The 25223-nt window shown below is 38.4% G+C and overlaps 1 protein-coding gene across 4 annotated transcripts in view; it reads right to left on the reverse strand.

Annotated features, from left to right (window-relative positions):
• Positions 1-24169, reverse strand: part of SPPL2A (signal peptide peptidase like 2A) — a 28706-nt gene extending 4537 nt beyond the window's left edge. Inside the window, exons 1-16 of one of the 4 annotated variants that reach the window (XM_048071922.2) lie at positions 23969-24169; positions 20301-20420; positions 18931-19113; positions 18050-18139; positions 14745-14878; positions 12275-12426; positions 9160-9256; positions 8798-8899; positions 8021-8102; positions 7633-7707; positions 6856-6912; positions 6645-6698; positions 6133-6232; positions 5176-5253; positions 4683-4843; positions 2532-2565 (exon numbers count right to left, since the gene is read on the reverse strand). In XM_048071922.2, the coding sequence (XP_047927879.2) occupies positions 2532-2565; positions 4683-4843; positions 5176-5253; positions 6133-6232; positions 6645-6698; positions 6856-6912; positions 7633-7707; positions 8021-8102; positions 8798-8899; positions 9160-9256; positions 12275-12426; positions 14745-14878; positions 18050-18139; positions 18931-19113; positions 20301-20420; positions 23969-24022 (1573 nt within the window). In that variant the 5' untranslated portion in view covers positions 24023-24169. The remainder of the gene's footprint in view (positions 1-2531; positions 2566-4682; positions 4844-5175; positions 5254-6132; positions 6233-6644; positions 6699-6855; positions 6913-7632; positions 7708-8020; positions 8103-8797; positions 8900-9159; positions 9257-12274; positions 12427-14744; positions 14879-18049; positions 18140-18930; positions 19114-20300; positions 20421-23968) is intronic. The other 3 variants (XM_048071925.2, XM_048071921.2, XM_048071923.2) reach the window with 3 other exon arrangements.
• Positions 24170-25223: the final 1054 nt, after the last annotated feature.

Here is a 25223-nt window from a genome sequence, read left to right on the forward strand (position 1 = left end):
ATTTAAGTTCAGTTTATGTTCTACTAGCCATTTTGGTTATAAAGGTGTTTGGGGCTTTTTGATACACATAAATTTAATGAGATAAAAAAAAAGAAAAAGGTCTTTAGACCAAAATAGACCTGCTATTTCTTATCTCTTCACTATATATGAAGAAATACATTCTTGTCTTCACAAGAATAGCCCACAACTTCAAGTCAGGGACAACAGATACCTTTCTAAACATGTAGACTTGCCTTAAGTAGCTTCTTCAATAAGAGTATCCCAGTTGTAGGTTCTCTCAGGACAACTACGTCCTCAAAACCTCTGCAGAAGAGGCAGGAATCTTTATGACAATCAGCATCAAGATGAAGGCACAGTGCTAAAATCCTGGACAAAATTGTCATCTCAATCCTTGAAAGAGCCAAAGGAATCAGACAGAACATGGTGGAGAGCTGACAAGCATTTTTTAAGTGGAAGAAATTCATCAGCTTTTTTCCCACATCTGAATTCCTGACAGTTTTTTTTTTTTTTTGTATGGTAGGTAGTGTCAAGACAGATAAAACATAACTCTGGAACTAAAATAGATCCTAACATGGTGAACTATTAAAAAAAAAAGCTACACACACGCACACAGCCGAACTAGAAATGGTAATCCCACCTTCTACCTGTAAAAGAGGAGGAAATACCTATGTACACACTTGAAAACAAGATTGACTCTGATGATGTTGCACTCACATAATCCTTAAAACCTTCTAACTTTGATTAATGTGCAAGTATCTCAAAAACATGGTTTAAACTTACAGTACTAAATAGCAGGTGCTTGCTGCCTAACATGCCAATGACAAATCTGTTGATTTATTATTTCGAGAAAAGGTAATAAATTCCTAAACACTTCCAAACGACAAATTCTAAAAAAGCTGCAAGACAATTTGTACATCTAGAAGACTTTAAAGTTCTACTACTCTGCTAAATTTTTCATGACATTACTGAAGTGATTTCATAGATTATACTGAGATTTTAAAAATACTGTTTGTTTTTTCTAAGTTGATAACTGGGAAGTAAGTATCAAACATTAGTATATCATGCAGACATACATGAGGAGTATAAGCCATCTAGAAAACCTAGAAGAATCTTTACTATACACTTCACAGCAGCAATACTGCCCACTTGGTGGTAGGGAAGTAGGTATGTTCTTCTCCTAAGAAATTCCTTTCTTTCAGTGCACTGTTAAGATATTTTCCTGTGCAGTGACTCTTTACAATTCAAGACTACTTCATAAAAAAAAGCCACACATGGCAGAACTAGAATTTAAGACTGTATCATTACGGAAAAAGAGAAATGCTCTCAAATAAGAATTATGGGATCTCAGAGCTATCTTAGGGAGTAAAGTGTTTCCCAAATATATAAAGTAGAAACTTGAAAATTGATTTTAATAATCCTATGCAAGAATTTGAATGCACACAGAAGGACAGAAGACTTAAGTTATAAAAATACAGTCTGGCCGTCTGATTTTAATTTAATTCTACTCTTCCCACTTACTAGCCTCCTCTTGTGTTTGTATATATAATTTCTTGATTACTAAAGACTTTCTAATTACACTTAAAATACTCTTTATTAGAAGAGAAGAAAGAAGCTAAAGAGAAAAGTACTTTTTAGTTCAGAATTTAAGATACAGTCAGCCAGAGTTCACTACCTCAAATTTTCTTCCGTGCATACAGCAGACAGCTTATGCTTTATAAATACATGCAGAAATCTAGTATGCTGACTGTAATTCAAGTTATATTTCGATACTTAAATTCTGCAAGAAGTTTACATTTAAAAGATTGTATTGCTCTCTACATGCTGAGACAGTAGACAGTGAAAATATGTATTGTATCAGTGTTAGCAGTCACGAGCTATAGCCTATTAAGGTTCTTTCTTGCTTTCTCACTGCTGTCTAGAAGCCATGCAGCAGCAAGACCACAAAAGCTAGTCTGAATCTTTGCTCCTTACCCCACTGCAAGAACTACATACAGTAATGGATAAATTATACTGTTGAGCAGTAAGATCATAGACTACAGAGGTAGCGAATAAAGATGAATTGAAATGCTTAACATTGTAACAGACAGAAGACAATAAAATTGTTGTTTAGCTCTAAGGTGGTTTTCATATCAATGCAGTGACACAGAAGAATTAGCGGGGGAACTTCCATATAGTTAACAGAAGTACAACCACCATCAATTCTAAATAGTTGAAGATACTCCTAGGGATCTGGGAAATTATAGAGTAAAAGAGAAAACAAAGCCTACATTCAATCTTAGGAATCATGGCTCCATAGATACCTTATATTAAGTTTTCCGTAATTCCTTGAAAGGAAAAAACAACTAAGGGTAACTGCAGGTTTACTTTCACAGCTTGTCTTCACTGCTACCATTTTCTTATGAATTACTCAGAAAAATGAAAAAGAAAACAGACGAAAAGAAGAATGAAAAGAACAAGCAGAGGGGAAAAAGCAAAAAAAAGAAAACACAAAAGATTATTAAAATTGCATTAAAAGAAGGCTATAATCACACCTTGTAGCAAAGGCGTCCTGGTGGAGTCCAACACCTAAATAAAATTCATTCCATTATTAAAATCATACACAACCAAAAAAGTAAACAAAAATCAGAAAACGCAAATAAAGAAAGCTAACTAATGAATTACAAGCAAATAGCAGTGTTTATGAAGTTTAGTCATCTGATACCTGCTGAACCCCTGTCTTAGGGATGCTTTGCCCTAACAAGTCTGCAAGGTTTCTCTGTTCCCATGAGGATGAGGCAAATCTCTACAGAAGTCTGGTCACCCCTTGTCAATGGAGAACATCTAGTCCAGTCCAAACTACCATTGTTTCAGCAGGCAATAGTTAGCAAAAGATAGTCTTCTGTTGCCTTTCTATAACTTTTCTCCTCAGAATGAGTGTGGAAAACTGAAGATTTGGACATCAGGGTTGTGTTGCTTTTTTTTGTTCATGTCAATAAGGGCAGTTCAAAATGCAGCCTTACGTTGGGAGGACAACATATGAGAAAAGATCATCACTACATCATTTTGAGAGTGCAGTTTGAGCAACATTCTCAAGAAAAGAAAACAAAAATATAGAAAAGCTCATCAGAAAGTTTTAGTAAAACTCCTGTTTTTCTATAAGTTATACAAAGGTGTCCAATCACAGACAAGTCTAACTCAGGAGTGGTGTAGAGGGGGTGGAAATCAACATAATGAATTGTGCCAGGAATGTGATCATCTGACCTCAAAACAAGCTCAAATTCAGAACAGTTTTAATCCTTCAAGAAACCCACTGAAAGGGAATGAAATAACTACTACGGCAACATAATTCTTCCAAGTATGAGTTTTACTATGAGAAGTGCACGAAATTTTTGTTGCTTAAGAGACTTGCCAGGTTTACTTAGGCCAATCTTACTCAGAACTCATGAGGAAAATAAATAGTGAAGCTTTTTTCTCCAACAGTCCCAGAGTTACTGAATTTTGATATGTAACAATTTATTTCAGAATAGCAGTCACTGATTTATATACAAACGCATGGTAAACCAAAATAATTCTGACCTACAGAGAAATACATCTATTTGCTTCTATGAAAGGAGAAGACTTCTTTTTGTTGACAAAGAAACAGGGTATTAGTTAAAGATCTTCTCCCAAGCAATTTGAGACTTGGGCTTCAGCTTAAGCAGGTGCAGAATATCAGTTACATCAACAAAACGCAATGTTTAATTTGTAATGTTTTAGGAGCTGCAGGACTGCAGTTTTACATTTACAGAAATTACCACCATCTGGCTTCCACTGTATGCCTTAGCTTTGTAATCCAGAAGTTGAATAAAAGCAAAAGCTGCTCCTTTTCACCATCAACTTTGACAATAAACCCTATCCATTCTCTGAGCTGAGTTCAACACAGCCTAGACACAGGAGATAATTTCTGAACTCAATATTGGACTTCAGGTCTCTAATAATAAATATAGAGTAATGTTGAAGTTTGCCTGTCTTACAGTAAATGCCAGCTCACAGGGGCTAACTCATACAGTTACCACAGCTACGGCAAGATCAGGAGGAAGGTACTCATGTCAACAGGTGGAGGCAGATGGTTGGTGGGATTTTAAGTACTACAGCTCCTGGGTAGTGCTAGAGATGACCAAAGGGGAACTGCAGAATACCTGAATGTGGTGTTTACGTGCATGCTAGGAAACAGTTATATAAGCACCCAATATCTTTTTGCTGAATGCTCCATATCATCCTGACAATGTAAGACACCAGTGATGCACAGAAACTAGTCTCTAAAATTCTAGTCCATCACTAACTTTTGAACTGACTCTTAATACAGGACTACTACTGCAGATTGGAATCACATCTGCAATTCAGATGTTATATACCACATAAAGATGATAGATAAGCACTGTTAAAATACACACAAAACACATTTAAAAGAAAAAAAATCAGAAGAAATAACCTTCTTCCATGATTACTGAACCAGATATTTCAGGTTCCTTAAGCTTCATTTTGCTACATCAACTACTAGGCTAAGATTTTCTAAGAGTCAAGACGTTCTGATTATTCTTTCTTGAAGACTAATCAACATTAAAACTAGAGGAAAAAATGGATTGCTGGTATTACCAAGTACTTACAGAAGCACGTACGGAAAGTAATTACCAACAATAAAATATTCAGGACATCCAACCTACCTGATAACTGCTTCCTTTCCAAAACTTCTTCATCTCTTTGCGTCTCCAAGCAACAAGAGAGCTAGTAATGAGTGTACACGGTACAAGATAGAGAAGGGCAGGTTGTCCCATCTTCATTAATGCCAGAACAATGAAAGTCAGCACCATACCAACAGCATAAGCTATAAAACACGATCAAGAGCAAGTATATTTTTAAATAAAATCAATATTGTAGTAAGCCAGAAAAACTTTTCTTTAATTAGTATGTACCTTGCTGATCTAATTGAAGTAAGGAAGGACAATAGGTTACTATGTATTTGCAAGCTTTCTAAAAGCAACTGACTACCATAAAGAACACTCACTTGAAGTATGAGCAGGCACATTAAGAAGATTATAAAGAGATTCTTAACAACACTGAACATTTACCTGGAGAAAACTATCTAGTTCTGCCATTATAAAAAAAAAAAATCGGGATGAAGATTAAAATCGCAGAAAAAAAAAAATCACGATTTACCTATTGTACAGGAAATGTAGTATACAGAAGAAGAGCTTGTTTGAACATCAAATCTTCGACAATAGGCAACGAGAAGCCCTTGAACAAAGGAAAAAAATGGTTTAATGAAATGTGTTCCCATGAGTTCTTTTCTACCCAGTCCTCCAAATCAAAGCAGCATAAAAAGAAATTATACTAAGACTTCCCATTACTGTGCATTATCTCCTTCTCAATTCTTTTCTGGAAAGCCAAGAACCAGTTTCAGAAATCCTACAGTAAGTACTGAAAATCAAAACCACAATGCAAATATGCTAGCAAGGGTGGTATTAGAAAGTTCTGTTTGTTTGTTTTAAGCAAGCTAAGAATTTTGTGCTACTTTCAATTTTGAAGGCACTAATACAGAAAAGTAACACCTAGTTTTAATACTTCAATAGGATTTTAATGCTCACTCGTAACAGTCAGTAATTTTGCCTCACTACAGATCACAAGAAAAGGGAGAGTAGTCTTGTCACGAGATGGAGCTTTGGGCTTAAGTAATTTGCCCAGCACTCCAAGTTCAGCTATGGCAAAATTCAGCTCTTCTAAGGTAGAAAAATTTGACAAAACATTTTCCATGACCTCGCCTCTAATTTCGTAGTCTATGACACAAAAATGCTGAGTCACAAAATACTTGCTTTCTGTGAGATTTTAATAAGATTTCACTAATACTGACAACTGGATTTATCTGTGGGACTTGTATTTGCACAAAACACAACACTAAAGAAAAGCAAAACAAAATTCATCATTTAAGTAGACTGTAACACACCAAGCTTTCTTATACTCTGGCTTTTCTTGTATTCTACACTAAGAAATCAACACAAACTGCTGCATTTGATTTAGCAAATGCTTTGCAGAATAATCCCCCTTATAAGTGAGTTGAGAATCAAAACTAAAAAAATATTTAATCGTAAATTACAATTGCCAAAGACATCTGCTCACCTGGGACAATAATGTCTCCAAAACCCAACAATGAAAATGGCATGTCACACAATGTCGCTGCAGAGTATTCAAGTCTAGGCACTCTAATAACCACAGGTAACTGTAAAACAGTATTTCACAAGCCCACATAAATCTAATTTAAAGCATCCTGGTGTTTTGGATTTTTTTAAAATGAATAAACAGTTTAAGTATCATTAATTTATCATAACTCATGACTTCGAAATAGGTAGAACCTAAAGTAAAAAACCAGAAACCATCACAGAGAGTGGATAAAGCTTAAGGCAATATGCAAATTAGAATTTCAGATTTACAAATAACATGTACACGCCAAATGTTGTCTTAAGTTATTTTTAACCATACAATGAGAATAGCAAGTCTGGATTATTATCCTAACTATACAGTATTGATATCCAGGCCCTGCAGAGAAATTTGGATAGTCAGGTTTTCCCCAAAAGAATAGTCTTTTCAGAGGGAATGATTTAAAAATCCAGTATCTGAAATACAATCCTTACTTTCTCATGGGGAGCTGAGCGTTCAGTAGGGACTTCCACCAAGTTTCCATCATTCTAGGATCAAACCCAAGTCAAAAGGTATTTAATACTTAAAAGAAAATAGCAAAAGCTGGCTATATTTTGTGAGAAAGTTATGCTGAAAAGCACGCTATGAATTAGCTACAAAATGTCAGTATTATTATGTTGCACATATTAAAACAACTATTCATACCTTTTCACTGTTTCCAAAGGGACCAGCTGCAACTTCAACCATTATACTTGCCCCATTCTGAAATTAAATTTATTTTTCTAAAGTTAATGGTTTAATATATCAAAACATTCATACTACATCTACAAAAACTTCTTGCACCTCATCGTACAATTCAGGATTGGAAAAATCCCAAATGTCAAAATGAATACATTAATATAATAGTGTTATACAGTATTGTTTTACATTTAAAACATGTAGTCCAGTCTAAAATGACTAACAAAAACAAAACACACATGCACGAAAAAATAAAATGAACCCACCAGGTGTAGCTGGGTGTTTAGATAAAAATGTATCAGTTTTTTCTAACGTGAGCTTTCTGCTTCCAAATAGAAGAAAGTATGTTTGCATATAGTTCATACTACACTGCAAATCAGCACTGCAAGAAAGTACTAGAGAGTGTTCCATAAAAGGATGTTGAAAGCAAAAGGAGAAAGAAAATTGGGGAACTGTCATTTCTCGTCATCACCCTGTCAACACAACTGGGGACAGGATATTTCTGGCCATAAGACTGCTGGAGACTGGGTCATTTAACAAAATTTATCACACCTATGCAAGCATTATAATCTATGGTCCATACAAGACAGAAATTTAGACCACTGCTGCCTTGAACAGGAAAAAAGAAAAGGAAGTTAGCATTTCTGCATAGAGAATACTGAAAAAACACTCATCTGTTTGACAAAAATGCTGCCACAATAACCAGACATCATTTTGATTTTCAAGATAAATTCATGGACATACCTTCGTGATAAATGGTGTTATGAAGACAAAAAACACATCATATAGAAGGAGAAGGCCTAGGAGTATCACACAGGACTGGAGAGGAGAGAGAGAAGAAAAATGCCACAGGTTTTCAAAGACTGCATAATTAGACTCTGGTACACTTACTGTATCACCACATTAAAAAATAAAGAAAGAATCAGAAAGAAAAAAAAAAAGAAAAATCCCACACCACACCAATGTTTTTATTCCAGCATAACATTGGAACATTTTTTTAAATAACTATTATAATTAAAATTTGTGCAAATTTATTGTTTTCCAATACTTCTTGAGCATTAAAAACTTACTTCCTGATGCTAAACTTATACATGTGGCATTGAAATACTTTAAAATATGCAATTTACAGTACCTTAAAGTTGGGCATTTTCAGTGTTTTAATGAAGTTTAGGCAGAAAGCAACTCCCAAAATATCTTGCAAAATCCAAGCCCACCTAAAAATAAGAACACACTTTTACACATTGTCCAACTTACTGCTGGTATTTAAGTATAAAGATTTTTTTAGATTTTTCTGAAGGTAGCAGAATTGCAAAAGGGAATCGAAAACAAGGTGTGTGTGGTTTGTTTTTTTTTTTTGTAAGTATTGCTACCAAAACCACAAAAACACTAGTTTCAAGATCAACAATTTTCACTAGCCTCTGATCATAAATCGGTAACTGTTCTTTGTCGGTATGGCACAGAGAAAATGAGTACAGCAGAGGCTACAGCAGGGTCTTGCCATTCCCCTGTATGACTGCTCACTTGCTCAACACGTGTTGTTGACTGGAAGCCCTGCTTACCGTGTGGCTCATGATGCTTCTTAGGATTTTACTGTAATACTTATTTAGGGTCTCTTGCTTATATTACCAATTCTGCACTTTTTTCCACTATGGTGATCGTTAGCAATCAAGCTAGTTCTTCCTCATCTTCAAAATTTTTTGCAGCTCCAAATTACCACACAGTTCATTTGTATAGCTTTGTTCTCTATTATTCCCATACTTATTAAGCTTCATAAATACTTATGACTTTTTTTTTTAAATAGGCACTGGAATTTAGAAGGATGCCATGTGCCAGAAAGAGTTACAAGATGAGAAGGGTTTTTGAGGACCTTTATTCATATTACCCTTTCAAGTTAGAATGTATCACTTACCTATCTTCGTTCCGAAATACTGCCCAAACAACAGCTGCTGCTATGCAGAATGCAGCCAGAAAGATAAGCCTCACTTCAATATTTTTGTTGCAACACGTAATCCTAAAAGGAAAATAATTTAATTAAAAAGAAAGCCTAAAACAGCCAAAATACATGCCTGTGCTGTCACAGGTCCTTAAGCTGACAAGGCGTTCTCCCCTGGAGACCCCTCTCTCCCGCTCCTTTGTTTCATCAGGACTCAAGTGGGTGGCATTATTCGTCCAACTGCAGACTTAAACTACACTCATGTTTTCACACTACCTCTAGTAGCAACAAGAAAATACCCAAAAGAAACCTTGTAAGAATTGAAAGGTGTCCAATACCTGCACTGCCCAAACGGTATTTCTCCGATTAGTGCAGCAAGACAGTTGTACAGGCTCGTTGCAGATGCCAGACAGAAGACTGATATTATAACATACACTAGATAAAAAGAATGGGTGGTAGGAATCAGTGACAAAATACAACAGGAGCAAATACAGCAAACAGGTATCAAACACAAGGATGTACATGTGATATAAACTGTTTACAGCTATAGTGCTGCTTGGTACACCGCCATTGGAGACCCCAGTCACAGATTACTGCATAGTGCTAGATTCTGAAATGTCTCTTCCATGAGAAGAGTTCTCTTAAAAGCACTCTTTTTCCTTTCTTTAAGGAGAAAGGTGATGTCTGATACTGCCTTCATATACTTTTCTTTGTTTATGCCTAAAACTGAAGTGCTCTTTTACAACTGCCAGCTTTCTCAATTACTGATAATACTCCTCACTTCAAATTTTCTCTGTAGTCATCTTGTCTGCTAACGAATAAAAATTTCAGCAACCTCTAGCTCTGACTGATGATTTAAGTAGCATTTTAAGATACTATACACCCTACCTACCCCTTCCAAAATTTCTGTTTAGCTAGGAACCACCTGCGTGGGAAGAGACTTTATACTTTGTGTTCCAACTTAGGGTATACTGCATATTCTAAGCACCCTGAAATACAGGTGGACAATAAAAACAGTTGTTTACATGTTTTTTGTTTTTGTTTTATTGTAACAAAGGTCTGGCTAGAAATTGACTCTTAACACCTACAGGGAATTTATTGAAAAATAAGCGAGACAGGTGTACTGGTTTTGGCTGGCATAGAGTTAATTTTCTCCATAGCATCTCATACAGTGCTATGTTTTGGATTGGTGACCAAGGCAGCATTGATAACACACTGCTGCCCACCTGCAAATATGCTGAGGGTGTACAGGAAGTCCCCAGGACATTTGGAGTAATGTTGTCTGTCTTTCCAAATAACCGTTATACATGAGGAAGCCCTGCTTTCCTGGAAGTAGCCAAACACCTGCCCTTCCGCTGGGAAGCAATGTTCCAACTCCTCATTTTGCTTTGCTTCTGCACACAGCTTTTGCTTTACCTATTAAAGTGTCCCCATCTCAACCCATGAGTTTTCTCACTTTTGCGCTTCTGATTCTCTCCCCCACAGCACCGCAGCTTTTTGCTGGTAACACCCCCTCTGGTACTTCAGTTACAGAATTGAGCCACAGGTTGTGAAGTAAGTTTAAATAATTATATATATAAATAATTATATAAAAATAATTATATATATAAATAAATACTGCTTTAAGCAAATGCATTTAGCACCTCTAGTAAGGCAACAAAAAAATGCACAATCAATGCAGAAAAATGCACAATTGTGTCACTAGTGGTGTTCTGCTTTAAAGACCATGATTATGGTATATTTGTTACAAAAGTTTATCCATGCTTGGGGAAATCCTGGTTTGTACATCCAAGATAGTTCTGTTGTAGCACTGCAAGGTGTTAAATTACTAGGCCATTGTGATTTCTTTAAAGATCATACCCTTTTAATACTTTTTCATTTGTAAAGTTATAAAAGGTTAAGCACGTTTGTAAGTGAACTCGGGATAGCAACGGAACCAATAAAAGCGAGAAAACCTGAGGGAGTGTCTGGATTTTTTTAAAAACTATTTGCTTTTCCTCCACACCCTCTGGTTTACTATGAGTAGTACTTTCAGATTTTGAGTTTTATGTTAACACGGACCTGCTCAGAATTCATTCCAGCTGCCAGAAAGGCATCATACCAGCAACAACAAAATAAAAACAAGAAAACAGCCCAAACCTTAAGTTGTTATTTAAGTTTAGACATAAAATATGCAAGGAACCCTAGAAATCTATAAACATCTGGCATTTACTCTATACAGAGAAGCTGGCAGCAAGGGAAGTTTTCTAGCTTTACTGACTACTCGATGCTATCTCCAAGTATTGATATTAGGACTCATATTCACACACTATAGTAGTCACAACAATGTAGTGGGGTTTTATTGTTGTTTGGTTTTAATTAAATGCAGAATTTTCCCTAGGACAGCTTATCATATCATGGGAACAGCTTGTGTCTGCTTCAAAGTGCAGACACTAAGGCTTCTTCACAAAAATCTGTTACATATTTGCTTTGAACCCTTCACATTTCTGCCTGTCCCCAACTGATTTATTATTCCTTTCCATTTCCCCTCCTTTAAGAGACCTCATTCTTCACTCCAGTCCCCTCTCCCTTTCTCCTTCAAGAGACCTTTTTCATGACTTCTCCCTAAAATTCACCTGAAACTAGGAGTAAACAGGAAATTTTTAAGCTAAACCTTTTAATCAAATTAAAAGATTCATCAGTCTTTTATTGTGACAAGTTTAGCCAAGGCAGCAATGCCCATAGAATCCAGATAACCAAATGTAAACAAAATCAGAAGTCAGCATGGTGAAGTTTCTTCTGCAGAAGAAGGAGGGTAACCTGGTAACAAATTATTGGAAACAGTGAATTTCGGAAGCTTTCAAAATGAAAGACACATTGTTCACACTAGAAAGTGTGATTTAAAACAGTACATGCTTTCTAGTTGCATAATTTGAGGGCAGGAGGAAAAAAAATCAACAGTTTGGAAACTACGTTTTACTGGAATTGCATCATTCAAGAAATTGCCTTATTGCTAGTACGCCTCAGTTTATTCCATTACAGGAATGCCATTTAGCTTGATACTTCAATTAGGGCACTGCAACCACAACCTCAAGGTCAACATTGCGATACCCCAAAAAATCTTTTACTCTAAAGACTATTAAAGTGCCATTGTCACCCTCCCAAAAACATCAGCATATATCATATACTTTTGTTTGTGGGTTTTGTTTTTTTTCCTCGGCAGTCACCAGTTACCTCTCCTCTACATTACTTCACTCAGAATAAGCACCATCCAGGCAGACTCTAAGGCACTAGAAGAAAGCTTCTTCCTTCTTTTTTAATTAGCAGCTACATCTTTTCAACCCTCTACTCATAGATGTACAGTACAATTAACAAAGTTACATTAATTTTAGTTTAGAAATCTAGCTTTTCAGACTTAGACACTTAAAATCATGCAGAAAAATAAGTCAAATGAGATTATCCTTTCTTTCTTACCTAGCCACTTGTAGAAGAAATAAAGTAAGACCAGCATTACACAACAGATGACGACGAACAAGATAACAGTTAGAGGAGTGAAAGTAACATTTTCTTCCTTTTTCCGTCTTGTTTCTCTCTCCCCAGGACTTGCTGTTGCTTTCAAATTCTCACTGTATTAGGAAAATGACACACTTACTTCAAATGAGAGATTATGGAAAACTTTTACTATGATCAGAGTTTTTGATTACAAATCATTTTGACCAACAGCATTTAGGTCTAACTCTTATTATTATCAGAATTTAAGCTTTTCAGAAAAAGTGGTATGCTTTTTTGTTTGAGTTTCTCTCCGCTTTTTTGATGGAGATGCACACTTCTAGCTTAGCATAGATCACAAGGAAAAGATTCTTAACTGCCCTCCTTTCCAACAGTACAGGGATTGCCAACTTTAATGAGAATTCCAAATCAAAATCCTGATCGGCATGAGGAAAAGCTGTCCAATATAAAAACTCTTAACCTCCTTTTCAGGATGCGTGCACTCAGCTTTATTAGCACATCACCTCTGACTACAAAGTATCTTGGGCTAAATGTAGTCAATCTCTGCGAAAAATTAAAATCCATGTGTTTAAAACCTCAATTATATAACACTAAGCATCTGCAAAAACACCTCATGTTAGCAGAATGAAACTAGCTAATGACTAATTCTTTTACCTTTATACCCCATAATTACAGAGTAAATGAACGTGTGTGTGTTAAACGAGACGTTTTACATTTTTACCGGAAGTAAGATTTCTGTGCTTACATACTCCGTATTTATACCACACCATGCAAAATCAGGAGCCAAATTGTTATGTTTTACTCTGTTCTTTGAGCAGTCAGCCCTACTACTCTTCAGTACAGGCACTAGTGAAACTTGCCCATCAGATAGCGTGTTCCTGACAAACCCCAGGGCCTACCTACAAAATGCTGAATTCAGCACTGAAACAACTACCTTCAAAAGAAAAAAGCCCATAGGAACAAGACACTTTGTTAGATGAATCACCTTCTCAGAGAACATGCTTTGAATAATCAGCTTAAAAAAAAAAACTCACCCTAGACTTATGAAAGTGCACTTCTAACAAATTTAATGTAATTACATTAGGATTTTTTTCCCCAATATGGGAGACAGCATCACATTTTGTTATTTTAGCATTCAGTGCAGCCACACCCTGAAGCACTGTAGGGTAAAAAAGAAGCATAATCACATCTAACCTTTAAAAAAGAATCCCCCCTTCTATTTCTTTAATCTCTAAAAAAAAACCAAAACCTTAATATTTGCATAACAACTAGTGGGAAAGAGGAAGACACAGTTATCACATACAATCCACTCCCTGCTGTTGTGGGGAACAAAGCACTACAACAGAAAACAGGAGATTTAGGTAGTAAAGCACACTGACTGGCCCATTGCGTGTGCACAGACATCCAAGAAATGCTGCAGGATAATACCATGCTCTGAAAGACCAGCTACAACCAGTTCAACCCCAGACTAAAACCAGTTCTGTGAACCTAGTGTGCTTCACTTCACTAAACAAAGCTGCACACTCTCCCAACACTGTGCAGAAACCTCTCTCACCTGCTTGTTTCCTTGCATTTGCCACAAGCTATACCACACACACCCTTGTGTCTCATTTCCCCTGCCTAGTCCCAGAGCTGCTACTGCACCAGCTCTGCTGCCAGATAACACACACAGCTGAGGCAGATAAGCCTGACTGGACTTTGGCTGGAGCCACCCAGACACAACCCAACTGTGTTCCCCAGTGCTGCCAGTGACAGGGCTGTGACAGGACAGACATCCTCAAGGGTGCTGCTCAGCCAGCTGGGACAAGGCACTTGTACAGGTCCCCAGTGCAGACAGCATATACAGTTATACCTCCTAGATCACTGGATTTTAAAGGTGTCACTAAAATGCATGATATTTTGTCATGGATATTGGAATATTACGATGTCACAACGTTAACTCTCACTCATCCTGCCAAGAGCTGCATTGTCACTCAAGGACTTTTAAAACCTACTGGTTAGGGTTCCCTGAAGACCTACTGAGAGATACAGCAGAGGAAGACACCAGGAAAGCAGAAAGGGAAGACACCAGGAAAGCAGAAAGGGAAGACACCAGGAAAGCAGAAAGGGAAGACACCAGGAAAGCAGAAAGTACATTATGTTATGTTTTCTCGCATGCCTGTCAAACCAGTCTTCAGACTCTTTTCATCCAGAAATACTGTTATCAAAGACTCATTATTTTAAGCAGAAAACTCTAAGAAGTTTAGGTAACAACAGTTTTGTTATTTCTTAAAGGTTACATAGATGATCAAGAAGCTTAAGCATCTAGTTGCACTTCGATCTTATAATTCTTTAACTAGCACCCTAAAAAAAATCATGTCTTACTAATCATAACTAGAGATTTCACAAAACTTGTAGTCCACATAATATAAGCAGTTCTGTTGTGCAGACTTACAGTTCTGCTACTCCACTCCAGTAGCCTCCTAGTGCCACAGTGAACACAGCAATTAGGAAGATGACAACCATACTGCAATCAAACTCTGGCAAAGGCGGTGAATATAGAGTCACATTAATGTCATTTCCGAGAGTCTGAAAAAGAACATACAAATTACTTCATAAAGACAAGAAAGAAATTATACTGCTTATTTTCCAACAAGGTACACAACATGATTTCCTCCTCTTAACCCTACACGATGGAACAAGGAAATTTTCAACTTAATGCATAACATATCCCATATTCTTGTCTTGGTCATTGTAAAGAAGCAGTGTTTACCATGCCACCCTCCCGGATAATCAGGTTAGAAAGCAGCCTTATTACTATTGCTGTGGTAAATATGGATACCACAAGGCAAAATGGTACTTCTCTGCAATCTTTCAATGCTTCTGAGAAGTTGTACCTACCCCTAACCCAAATGCTTTTTATCCCACAAATATACCACGTGCTGCCAAAGACTTAGGTTCTGTAGGAGAACATACCTGGAGTCAATTACCTTGAAATACAGACTCACAGGTCCACTGAGATATGAGTAGAGGTCTGCCTCTAGCTATTGAGGCCACAAAACTCACAGTGCAGATAAACGCAAGATGCTTCAGTCAGGACACAGTAAAAACTCATGGTGGCAGAAAGATTTAAAAATAATAACTTTCACAAACAACTTGAGATGGATTCAAAAATAAAAGAAAGCAATTTCACGTAACTTAAATGCTTCAGCGTGACTGAAAGGTGAGATTTAAACAAAGAAAGGATGATAATTTGACAGAAAATGAGAAAGGTTAGCTGTTGTTGAAGTCAAGGCACCTAAAGCAACACTGCAGTGAAAACAGACTTCAGAGATGTGGTAGAAGAACAGATTTATTAACAGCCTGCATGTGGGATACAAACAGAAGAAGAGATGAACACATCGGGCAAGTTTGGCTACAGAAAGATCAAATTGGCAGTGGTGAGACTGAATAGGAAGCTGAGTAGTGTAGTGGAATACATGGGCCATATGTGAAGACAGCAGATTCGTTTCAGCATCTGAATTATCTAATTACAGAATTAACCTTACTGCAGTCTAAAGAAGTCAATCATTCATTTGCCTCAAGTTACAGCAGTTCAGATAATCACATTTTAGAAGACATGAAAGAAAATTTAAGTGTTGGTGAAACACTACCATTGTATGAAGTGATATATAACATTAGATAAAGGCAAAACAAACAAACAAAAAACAAATTACAGTATCCTGTATGTGGAAAACAAAAGGAAAAAAAACCTAATGGCTTATACATTTTTAGTATTCAACTCCAATACATCTAATCCCAGTTTCTCCTTTCAATTCCATGAATCTAATAAAGCAAAATTCACATTAGAATCGAGAACAATTATTTCATTTTGTTCCGCTCTTCACTGAAAACTTCTGAAATCTCAGCTGCTACCACAGAGAGCACTATAATCAAATACAGCCCATCAGGTAACAGCTCAGCAAGAGAGCAGCTCAATTCCTAGAAGGCCCCTAACACTGTCAAGATTCCTCATAAACCCGATTCAAACGGTGAAAGCTAACAGAAATTAATTTTAAGAAACAGTAAAAAGAATGCTTATACCAACTAGCTCCCCTCAGACTGTGCTGTCTCTCTCTTCTAATTAAAAAGAGAGAATTGGAAGCCATAAAGAGCGTTAAAATGTAATATACAGCTGTACTAGGAAGAATACTATGGTTGCCAGCTTCTAAGCAGCACATATCATTCCTAACAGTTACTGTCAGTAACATGACAAAACCATGGCAAAAAAATACATCAGAACTAGGAAAGGATCACTTGTAGGCGAGGCTTTGTCTCTTACTACTTTTATGAGGACAGTTTCTTTAAGACAAAAATGATTTTTCCCCCCTCAATTCAACAGCAGTATGAGACATCACCTGGCATACCTGTCTACTAGCAAAGTTATTTGGTGAATCATTGTAGCTGCACAGAAGCGATTCTATGTGATACCACTCTAAACCACACTAGCCAATCAAGTGATGCAGAGAAGTTTTAGAACAAATCAGGGATCTAAGCTTGCCCTAATTGCCACCCACGTTAGCAGGGCATATATGAAAATCACTCAGCTAAGCACACAACGCTTGTTTTCTTGAACAAATTTCAAGAAAGAGGACAACCTAAACCAAAACACAGTATTCATCAGTGATTATGGCAGACTGAGGAGTGTTACCACAAACCTTCAAGTCACATCAATGCTCTACAAGAACCAAACTCTAATGGAAAAAATAAAAGAAAGGAGAAAACAACCGAAGTCCCAGATATCTCAGGACAGTTTCAGTTCACATACTTACCTAAGCCAACTTCCCACGGCAGCTCTGAAGGTTAAGAGCAGAAATGGTGAAACAAGCTTGCAAATTCAGTCCAAGGAGCTAAGACTACACAGGTTACTGCTAGCCTCTGCTATTCGTAGAAAAACATGGGCAGTGCAACTCCTGCCTAGCAAAGCTATTTAACACTAAATACACAAACAAAACAACAAAAAAGCAAACCACCACCAAGAAAAACTCCACACCCAAGAAAACATAGTTTTCTTTAAAATTCTCTCCAACATTCTGTATCCTATTATTACACATCAAGGAAAAGAAACTAAAAGAAGAAACTAAAAGAAGAAAAAACGAACCACAACAAAACCCCCATGCAAGCGCAGGAGATACCACAACTGCCAGATTTTAAAGACATAAACTTGGCATCTCATCATGAACTCATCAGCAGAAAACCAAACTATACCACCTAACTTGTGTATAACAGATGCTGTCATGCTATAGAAACAGAGCCTATGATCTTATAAAGACAACAAAAATAAAAATATAATATCCTCAAGATCCAACCTGATAAAGTACTGCTTGCTTGCAAAATATCATGCCACTTGATACAAGTTCAGCTATTCTAGTTTCTGTGCAAAAGGAATAGCCCTCTCAGCCTATAGCTCTTGACATTTGCCAAGCACCTGCAATTTTATACAAGTCTACTGGAAGGGTGCTTATCTTGTTTGGGATGAAGACTTCTAAGATTACCCTCCCACCATTATTGTTTCCCATTCTTAGCATTCTAATTAAACATTCTCTTAAATTGACTTGAAGAAGGAAGTCTTTCCATGATTTAATACCCATCCCTTTCTGTGAATCTTCATCTATGCCCATTCAAAACAGGAAGACATTCATATTTGATATTAAATGTTATTTATTTGATCAAAAACCTAAGTCTATACAAACCGCAACATGCTGAAATTATATTACTTACCAGCTGCATATCCACAATGTCATTGTATCTTATAAGAGCAACTGGTAGAGTCACATTTTCAAAATCAGTCTTGTTATCTGAAGGAGGAGCCTAGAAGAGAAAGTATCAGTGGTAAGTATATTGAGCTCAAACAGATGCAGATTATCCTTTAAATTTCAATGAATTTGTAGGAAGACAAATTGAGCTAGTTCACCACCTTTTCCTAAGGGTTAACGAAGACAGATGTGGTGGTAACATCACCTGTTTTGACCTAAGTACATCTGGATTCATGAAGGTCCCGTGCTTTTACAGTATTATATAGAACAAACAAAACTTGCTTTTTAAACTTGTTTTAGAAACATAGGAAATAGCTTCACAATAATCACACAAATTCTGAAATTGCAAATATTTGTATTTGTATTTTGCAGCTGTAACTGAGAACAAAAAAAGCAGAAGTATCTGTAGCATCTCCATACCTTCTTTATTTCCAGCTTTGGATGAAATAGTTTACGTTTGTCATGTGTTTAAAACAAAATATTATCTAAGATGATGAGGAGTTCAGAGTTTGCTGAAATTATGGGATGACAATGACAAGCATTTGCATTCATAAGAATGATTAAAGATACAAGCAACGGTATAAAAATACAGTTCAGCTGTGGATACTTTTAGATGATGCAACACAGCATCGCACAGAGCTAATTCAGAATGACCCCTCTGGTCCCTTGAAGAGCAGCAGCACTAGCACTGCGCTCAGTGGGGAAGGTTACCTCATGCTGGAATCCCACACATTCCTGTAGTCCTCTGCTTCTGCGACTTCTGAGCTATCTCTGCACAACAACGACTTGGACCAAATAGATAGGATGTTATTTCACTACAAAAGAAAATCATAGGTTGTAACTTACCAGCCTAGCTTTACTGGCAATCAACAGCATTTTAGCACCTGATCTTTGAGCAATTCTTGCTTTCTCCAGAAAAGTGCAGTTTCCTCTCATTACTACAACTGCTTTGTCCTTCATTAAGCCAGAAGGAACTTCAGAAGAATTGCAGAGTACTGTAGAAGTCAGGTTTTCCAGAGTCCTGAAAGTCTGCAAAGAGAAGAGGAGCAGAAAGTTTGAAAGAAGCAAATCTGATGATGCAAACTTATCTGTAAGACTATCCCTAATTGGAGGTTTGCCAGAAAGAGGCATAACAGAAGGGAATAATGGATTCAGAAATATAAAATCAGGGCAGCAGTTTCTACAGCCGACAATATTGAAGGATGTTTAGAACACCATATAGCCGAAATATCTGGCTGTTCTAAGCACAGTTTCACAGCAGTTGTTGTAATTCAAACATACAACTCTGGCTATGTAGGAAAAATCACTGCCTACAGTTCTGGAGAATCCAGCATTTAGTTTATGTTATTTCCAGATTTTTCAGGGGAACAACAAACAAATAAAACAAACACAACACTAACTGATATAATGTAACCAGAGTTTTGAAGTGTAATACTTGTTCAGAAACAGTTGGCAAACTTAAAAATGTATTACTTAAAAAAAAAGTTTCAGTTCAAGATGGACAATGATTTTAAACCTGTCAGTTTTCTTTAGTTAGGCATGATATCCCAGTGGCCAAAATAAAACAGTAAAGATGTTTGGACTGACAAATTATTTTTATTCTGTTTTGCATTGAGTTAACCTGCTAATGAATGACAGAAGGGAAGGAGGAGAAATGAGAAAAATACTGCTGCCTTGATCACTTCCAAACATGAAGTATTTCCTGTTTATAGGAAGAATGCCTAAAGAAAAGATTTGTTTCTGCCTCACACCCAAGATCATCTGAAATATCTCCTCTTTCACCACATAAGAAAAGTTACAAGACAATTAAATGGGAGAGCAAACTGATAAACTGATATAAGAAATCTTTCACAAGTTTACAACATTTTTATAAACAAATAAAGAAAAATTTCACTCCCAAATCTAAAACTTGGATATACTGTTGACACCCAAAGAAAAAAAAAATAACAACATATTTAAATCTGGTTTTAAGCACAGACAGAATAGCATCTTTATAAACCTTAAAAACTGACTTTTTAAAGTACAGAAACATTCGCTACATGGATCTCTTTCTTCTAGTACACAGAGATCTTTCAATTTTGGTGGTGGAGGATGCAAGAGCTAAGTATTCAGTATAGTATGAATTTAACACAAAAGCAAGTGAAGACCAGTTATAGCTGACCCACACTTATCTCGTGTTGTAGTTCTCTTAGAAAATATGACTCTCAACTACTTACAGCATTGTTCAGGCTGTTTGGAAGAGAGATCCAATTAGAATTGTAAACTATGCAGTAATCCTTTGTTACTGGAGGTACACCATTTCCAGAAGCATGCAGGATTCCCTCATCTGCATTTATCTGAAATAAACCAAGGTGTTCCAAATTAAACAAAGTTTAGACCATGAGCGTACAGGTCTTCTTCTAAAAAGCTGTTAGGAAAGAGAAAGAGCTTTTAGAAGAAAAGATATACATACATTTAATTTACTTGTACAATGAGTAATTCCATGAGAGATAGGTAGCCGGGGAGCAGGATGGAAAACTAGTGAGGAGCTAGTCAGATTCAGAACCCTGTACCTTCCAAAAGAAATGTATGATTTTACATAGAAAGGCATTAAAACAGGATATAGAAAAGTAGATTAAAGGCCTTGCTTGTTTGCAGAATTTAGAATATCCCCTACTAGTAAAGGTATTACATGGCAATACCCAGAATAGTTTCTAATCAAATAATTTTAAGCACAGAGACCAATCACTGTACTTTAAGAAGAATTTGTCTAAAGAAATCCTGGTCTCTCACTGAAAGTAGTCTGATCAGATTACTCTCAAAGTCCCTCAGGTAACATAATTACTAAAATTAACAGAGGTTTTAAAATGTATATGTATTTTGTAGTAAGTACAAGAAATTAACATACACTTACAGTATACTACTTATATATATTGCTTTATACTATATATGTAAGTACATAAAAGTAATGTATAGTACATGAGTTATCCCAGTGTTAATATATTAATAAAGGCCAAGTTTCTATGTGGATCAACAAACTGATTGAGGATTAGATGTAGTTACAGCTGCAGAGTAGTGAAAACAAATAAGCATCATTTGTATCTCAAGCATCACCTTAAGAAAAATGCTGGATAATCTCATTTTGACTGTTTTTTCTTGAGAAAGAGACTGACCTTAACATCAGAAAGTATCAATATATTAAAAAAGAAAGAAAAAAAATCGTGTTGTAGACTGCAGATTTGTCTGAAAGAATACTGAGATACTAAGCTAAAAGCAGGCATGGCTGGGGGCTGAAATCCCAAATGTTTGGCAGATGTACAACGCTAATCAATGAATGCTATAGAAGTATTTCTTCTCAGGCTAACATTCTACAGCAAGCGAGACCTACTAAGAAAAGAAAAACATGTGATGATATTGTTTCTGAGGTTTATGTCTGCCTGGTTTGAATAGCAAGAAACCTTCTTCAGAGGAATCCATTATATTTGCCATAGTGCGTGAACATCTGCTGGGAGAACTGTGTCAGAGGGCCTGAGCACATTAACTGTTTAACATGCAACAGTTCTTCGGATGTCAGCTAAAATAAATTGTTCCATAATTTATGACCAGTGCAAAATTATCGAGCTTTCCTCTCAAATGTACTCATCGGAAAGTATAAACCAATGGCAAATTAAAAGCAAAAAACTTCCAACAGGTGCAAAACCTGTTAGACGTTTCCATCCATTGAAAGCTCTTTCTGTTCCACGAAGTAAAATAAGAATTTTCTGTGCTCCAGAAAATGAAGTGTTAATGCTACACAAGCACAAGTCTGTCTAAAAGAAGTGATTACTTGCTTATTTGATACGCATGTTTTGTTTGGCAAGCTTCCCTGCTCTAGGGATGAATTGGAGAATACAATTCTTGCTCACAAGATGGGGGAGGGAATACCAGAGCATGATGTTTACCCTGGTGCTGCTCTGAAGAGCATTTAGAAGTTAAATAAAATAGAATGGCTCAGGTTGGAAAGGGCCTTAAAGATCATCTAGTTCCAACCCTGCTGCCATGGGCAGGGAAATAAACATGACACGCTACACCTCATTTGGAACATCCCTATTGAAGTTACATTGCATCCTACTGAACTTTTAGTGTTTTACGATTACTTTAGTTTCCTTGTTTCACAATGGATAAGGGCTACTTGCTGGGATACATTGCCTGTCCATAGGCTGACTTGTTCCAGCATAAAAATGTTTACACCTGAAATAAAGGCATAACAGCTGTCTCTAACTAAAGGTGTATCAACTTTTACTTTCAAGTTCAGACAATTCTCAACGGCCCCTCACCTTCAAACAGATTTCATCCTGTTTTTGACAGGTCGTTTTCTCATTTCCCTCCTTCCTTTACCACCTTTAAACTGTTCTTGTATAACCCCTTATCTTTCACAGAAAATAAACCATCTCACAGTGACTCTTAATCCTTATTTTTCCTAATACATACCCCTGTCACAGCAGGGGCCTAAGCTTGGGCTGACTGTTCCATTTACAAGTGTAGTGGTAACCCCATCATGTAGAACACGTGAAGTTATGGGAACCAGGGGAGAGAGTGACCAAGCCAAGCCTGTATTTACAATACCCGTCACATTTAGCATCTAGATAAGACACAAGAAACTCAAATGTGCAGAACAGGAACAAGATATTTTGTATGTAGCAAGTAACAACATGAACCTCAGAGAAATGTAAAAAGGTAGAAAAAACGAGGCATGAACAGCACAAGCAGCATCTTGCAGTTCTGCCATTGGCACTGTGACACAAACACTCCTTCCCTGGGGGCATCGTGACCAGGGGAACCAGCACCTGTGCTCAGACAACAGCAGCGCTCCTTCCCCGCACATCAGCGCTATCCTCTCACCTTGTCACTCTTAGGGTACTGCTCTTGAGGCTCAAGGAGCTGACCTAACTGCTCACCACTGCTAGAAACGGCCCGTTGAAGCATTTGTAGAGCAAAAATGGCAGGACACAGGGCCTGGAGTTTTACAGGCGGGCAGGAAAAGTCCTTTCCTCTGTCAGCAGCAACAAACCATTGGGTTAGGGTCAGGGAGTAAAGGCACTGTTCAGAAAACCCTAATACAACTGATGAGAGCTGCGCGGGGCTCACAAACAGCAAGGAAGCACTTTGCAGGGATGGACACAAGCTACTTTGCCCAATGCGATTCTCAAGGTGATTAAAAAAAAAAAAAAAACAAAAACAAGAAAAACACAAACATTGTGCTCCACACCTGCTGTTGTGAATATCAAGCTGCGACTGCCTACACAGGGAAGTACTCTGGATCCTGCCTTACCGAAACAAGCACAAATTACATTAAAAAACAAGAAACAAAGAAAACAGACATCTTAGTGGAGCAGTACTTAATGGAGGCATACCCTTTACATGGCTTCAACAGATTATGAAGGCTTTTGGCTTCCGTATTTGCCCTGCCAGAAGGGGACGAGTAGGCAGAAGGGCAGCTACCGGGCTCCCAACGCACCGCACGTCAGGATGTGGGGAAAAGCTGCCAGGACGCCCCATAAAACAACCAGAACGTCACGTAGGACGACCGAACAAACATAAAACCAGGATACAAGCACACCACAAGCTCTCCCCCACCACCCGCAGCCTGATTTAGACACCCCTGCCAAAAAGGGAGCACAGGGAGCGCTCCTCACCCGAGCCCCCAACGCCGGGCCGGGGCCGGTGAGCGGGGGGCCCAGCTGAAGGCAGGCAGCTCGGGAGGGCTGCAACCGCCTCGGCCCGACACACACCGGACCCGGAGCGCTGAGGGGCCGGGCCAGGTCCGGAGGCCCCCCGCAGCACCGTGCGGAGGAAGGGCCGGTTGGCAGCGCCCGGCCCGGCCCCGCCGCCTCCCCAGCTCTCCCGGCCCGGCGCGGCCCCTTACCGGCGGTAGCAGCAGGCCCCACAGCGCGGCGCACAGCAGCCCGGCAGCCCTCATCTTCCTCGGCCGCTGCCGGGGCCTCGCAGCGCCGCCGGCTCCCGGAGCGGCTCCACTTCCTCTTCCGTCCCCCGCGGCCGCTGGGGGCTGCAGCCGCCGGCCCGAACGCCGCGGCCCCTCTGTGAGGCCGGCTGGCCCCGGCCTCGGGGCGGCGCTGCCGCGGGAGGCCCGGGGTGCCCGCGGCCTCCCTCAGCCCGGGAGGGCTCGAAGGGGGCTGTGGTGAGGAACCGGCGCTGACCGCCCCCGTTTTGGGTCGAAGCTGGGCGCTCTGCTCTGCTCAGGGCACGCAGCAGCTGGTTTCTGCCTAGCGGCTCCGAGGTGTTGGGCATTAGTTACCTACCGCTGCCGTCATAAACCAAAGGAGACGGTTGGGCTTGCCCCAAGTCTCCAGAGACAAATCTGTTTCACCTCCCTTCAGTCTTTTTGGGGTGAGCGGGCACAAATACAGAGCCATGGGAGAGCGGTACGAGGAGGAGGGTGGACTGCAAAGCATGACCCATAACAAATGGTTGAGGGAATGGCACCGTTTGCCCTTAAAAGTCTTTCAGAAAAGAAGCGTTTTCCAGGCTGCGACTGCTAGAAGGACTGCGGTGCACTAGATGTAAGAACCAGCGTGATTTGCAGGAAGGAGGTATGCTGAAGCAGCTCAGTGATTTACCAGCTAAGGAAGTTGTGCAATGTCTTCCACTGAAGGCTTTTAAGAACCGGTTGGGCAGCCCCCTTCCGCCCCTTCCCAAGGGGCCTGAGCCTGTCTTGAGCCCAGCACACACGAGAAAGCGGAACAAAGATAAGAAAGATTATTGGAGAAAGGAGAAGATGTGGCCATGGGAGAGAGAACAAGGGAGAAATGAAAAATAAGAGGCAAGGCCTCTAAGAGGAGTGGTGAGTTACAGTCCATCAGTAAGTGAAAGCCTCAAGAGGGTAAACCATTTTTCTTGAGTTAGTCACAAACTAACAGTGGTTATTAGTTATAACTACTGGAGAAGGAAGTTTTGCACATACATATTTCCCTCTGTGTGAATTTAAGGACAGAGCCACGTAAAGCATCTCCAGGGAACACTTCCCACCACATTACAGCTAATTTTCAGTAAGCTGTTCTGTTGGTGTAAACATCAGAATAACATTTACATACCTGTAAAAAAAAACAGTATTTTGATTGATACAGTTACTCTGACAATAACAGGTAAGGTGTTGTGGTTTT

Source organism: Anser cygnoides, chromosome 11, assembly GCF_040182565.1.
Source record: "Anser cygnoides isolate HZ-2024a breed goose chromosome 11, Taihu_goose_T2T_genome, whole genome shotgun sequence".
Classification (NCBI taxonomy): domain Eukaryota; kingdom Metazoa; phylum Chordata; class Aves; order Anseriformes; family Anatidae; genus Anser; species Anser cygnoides.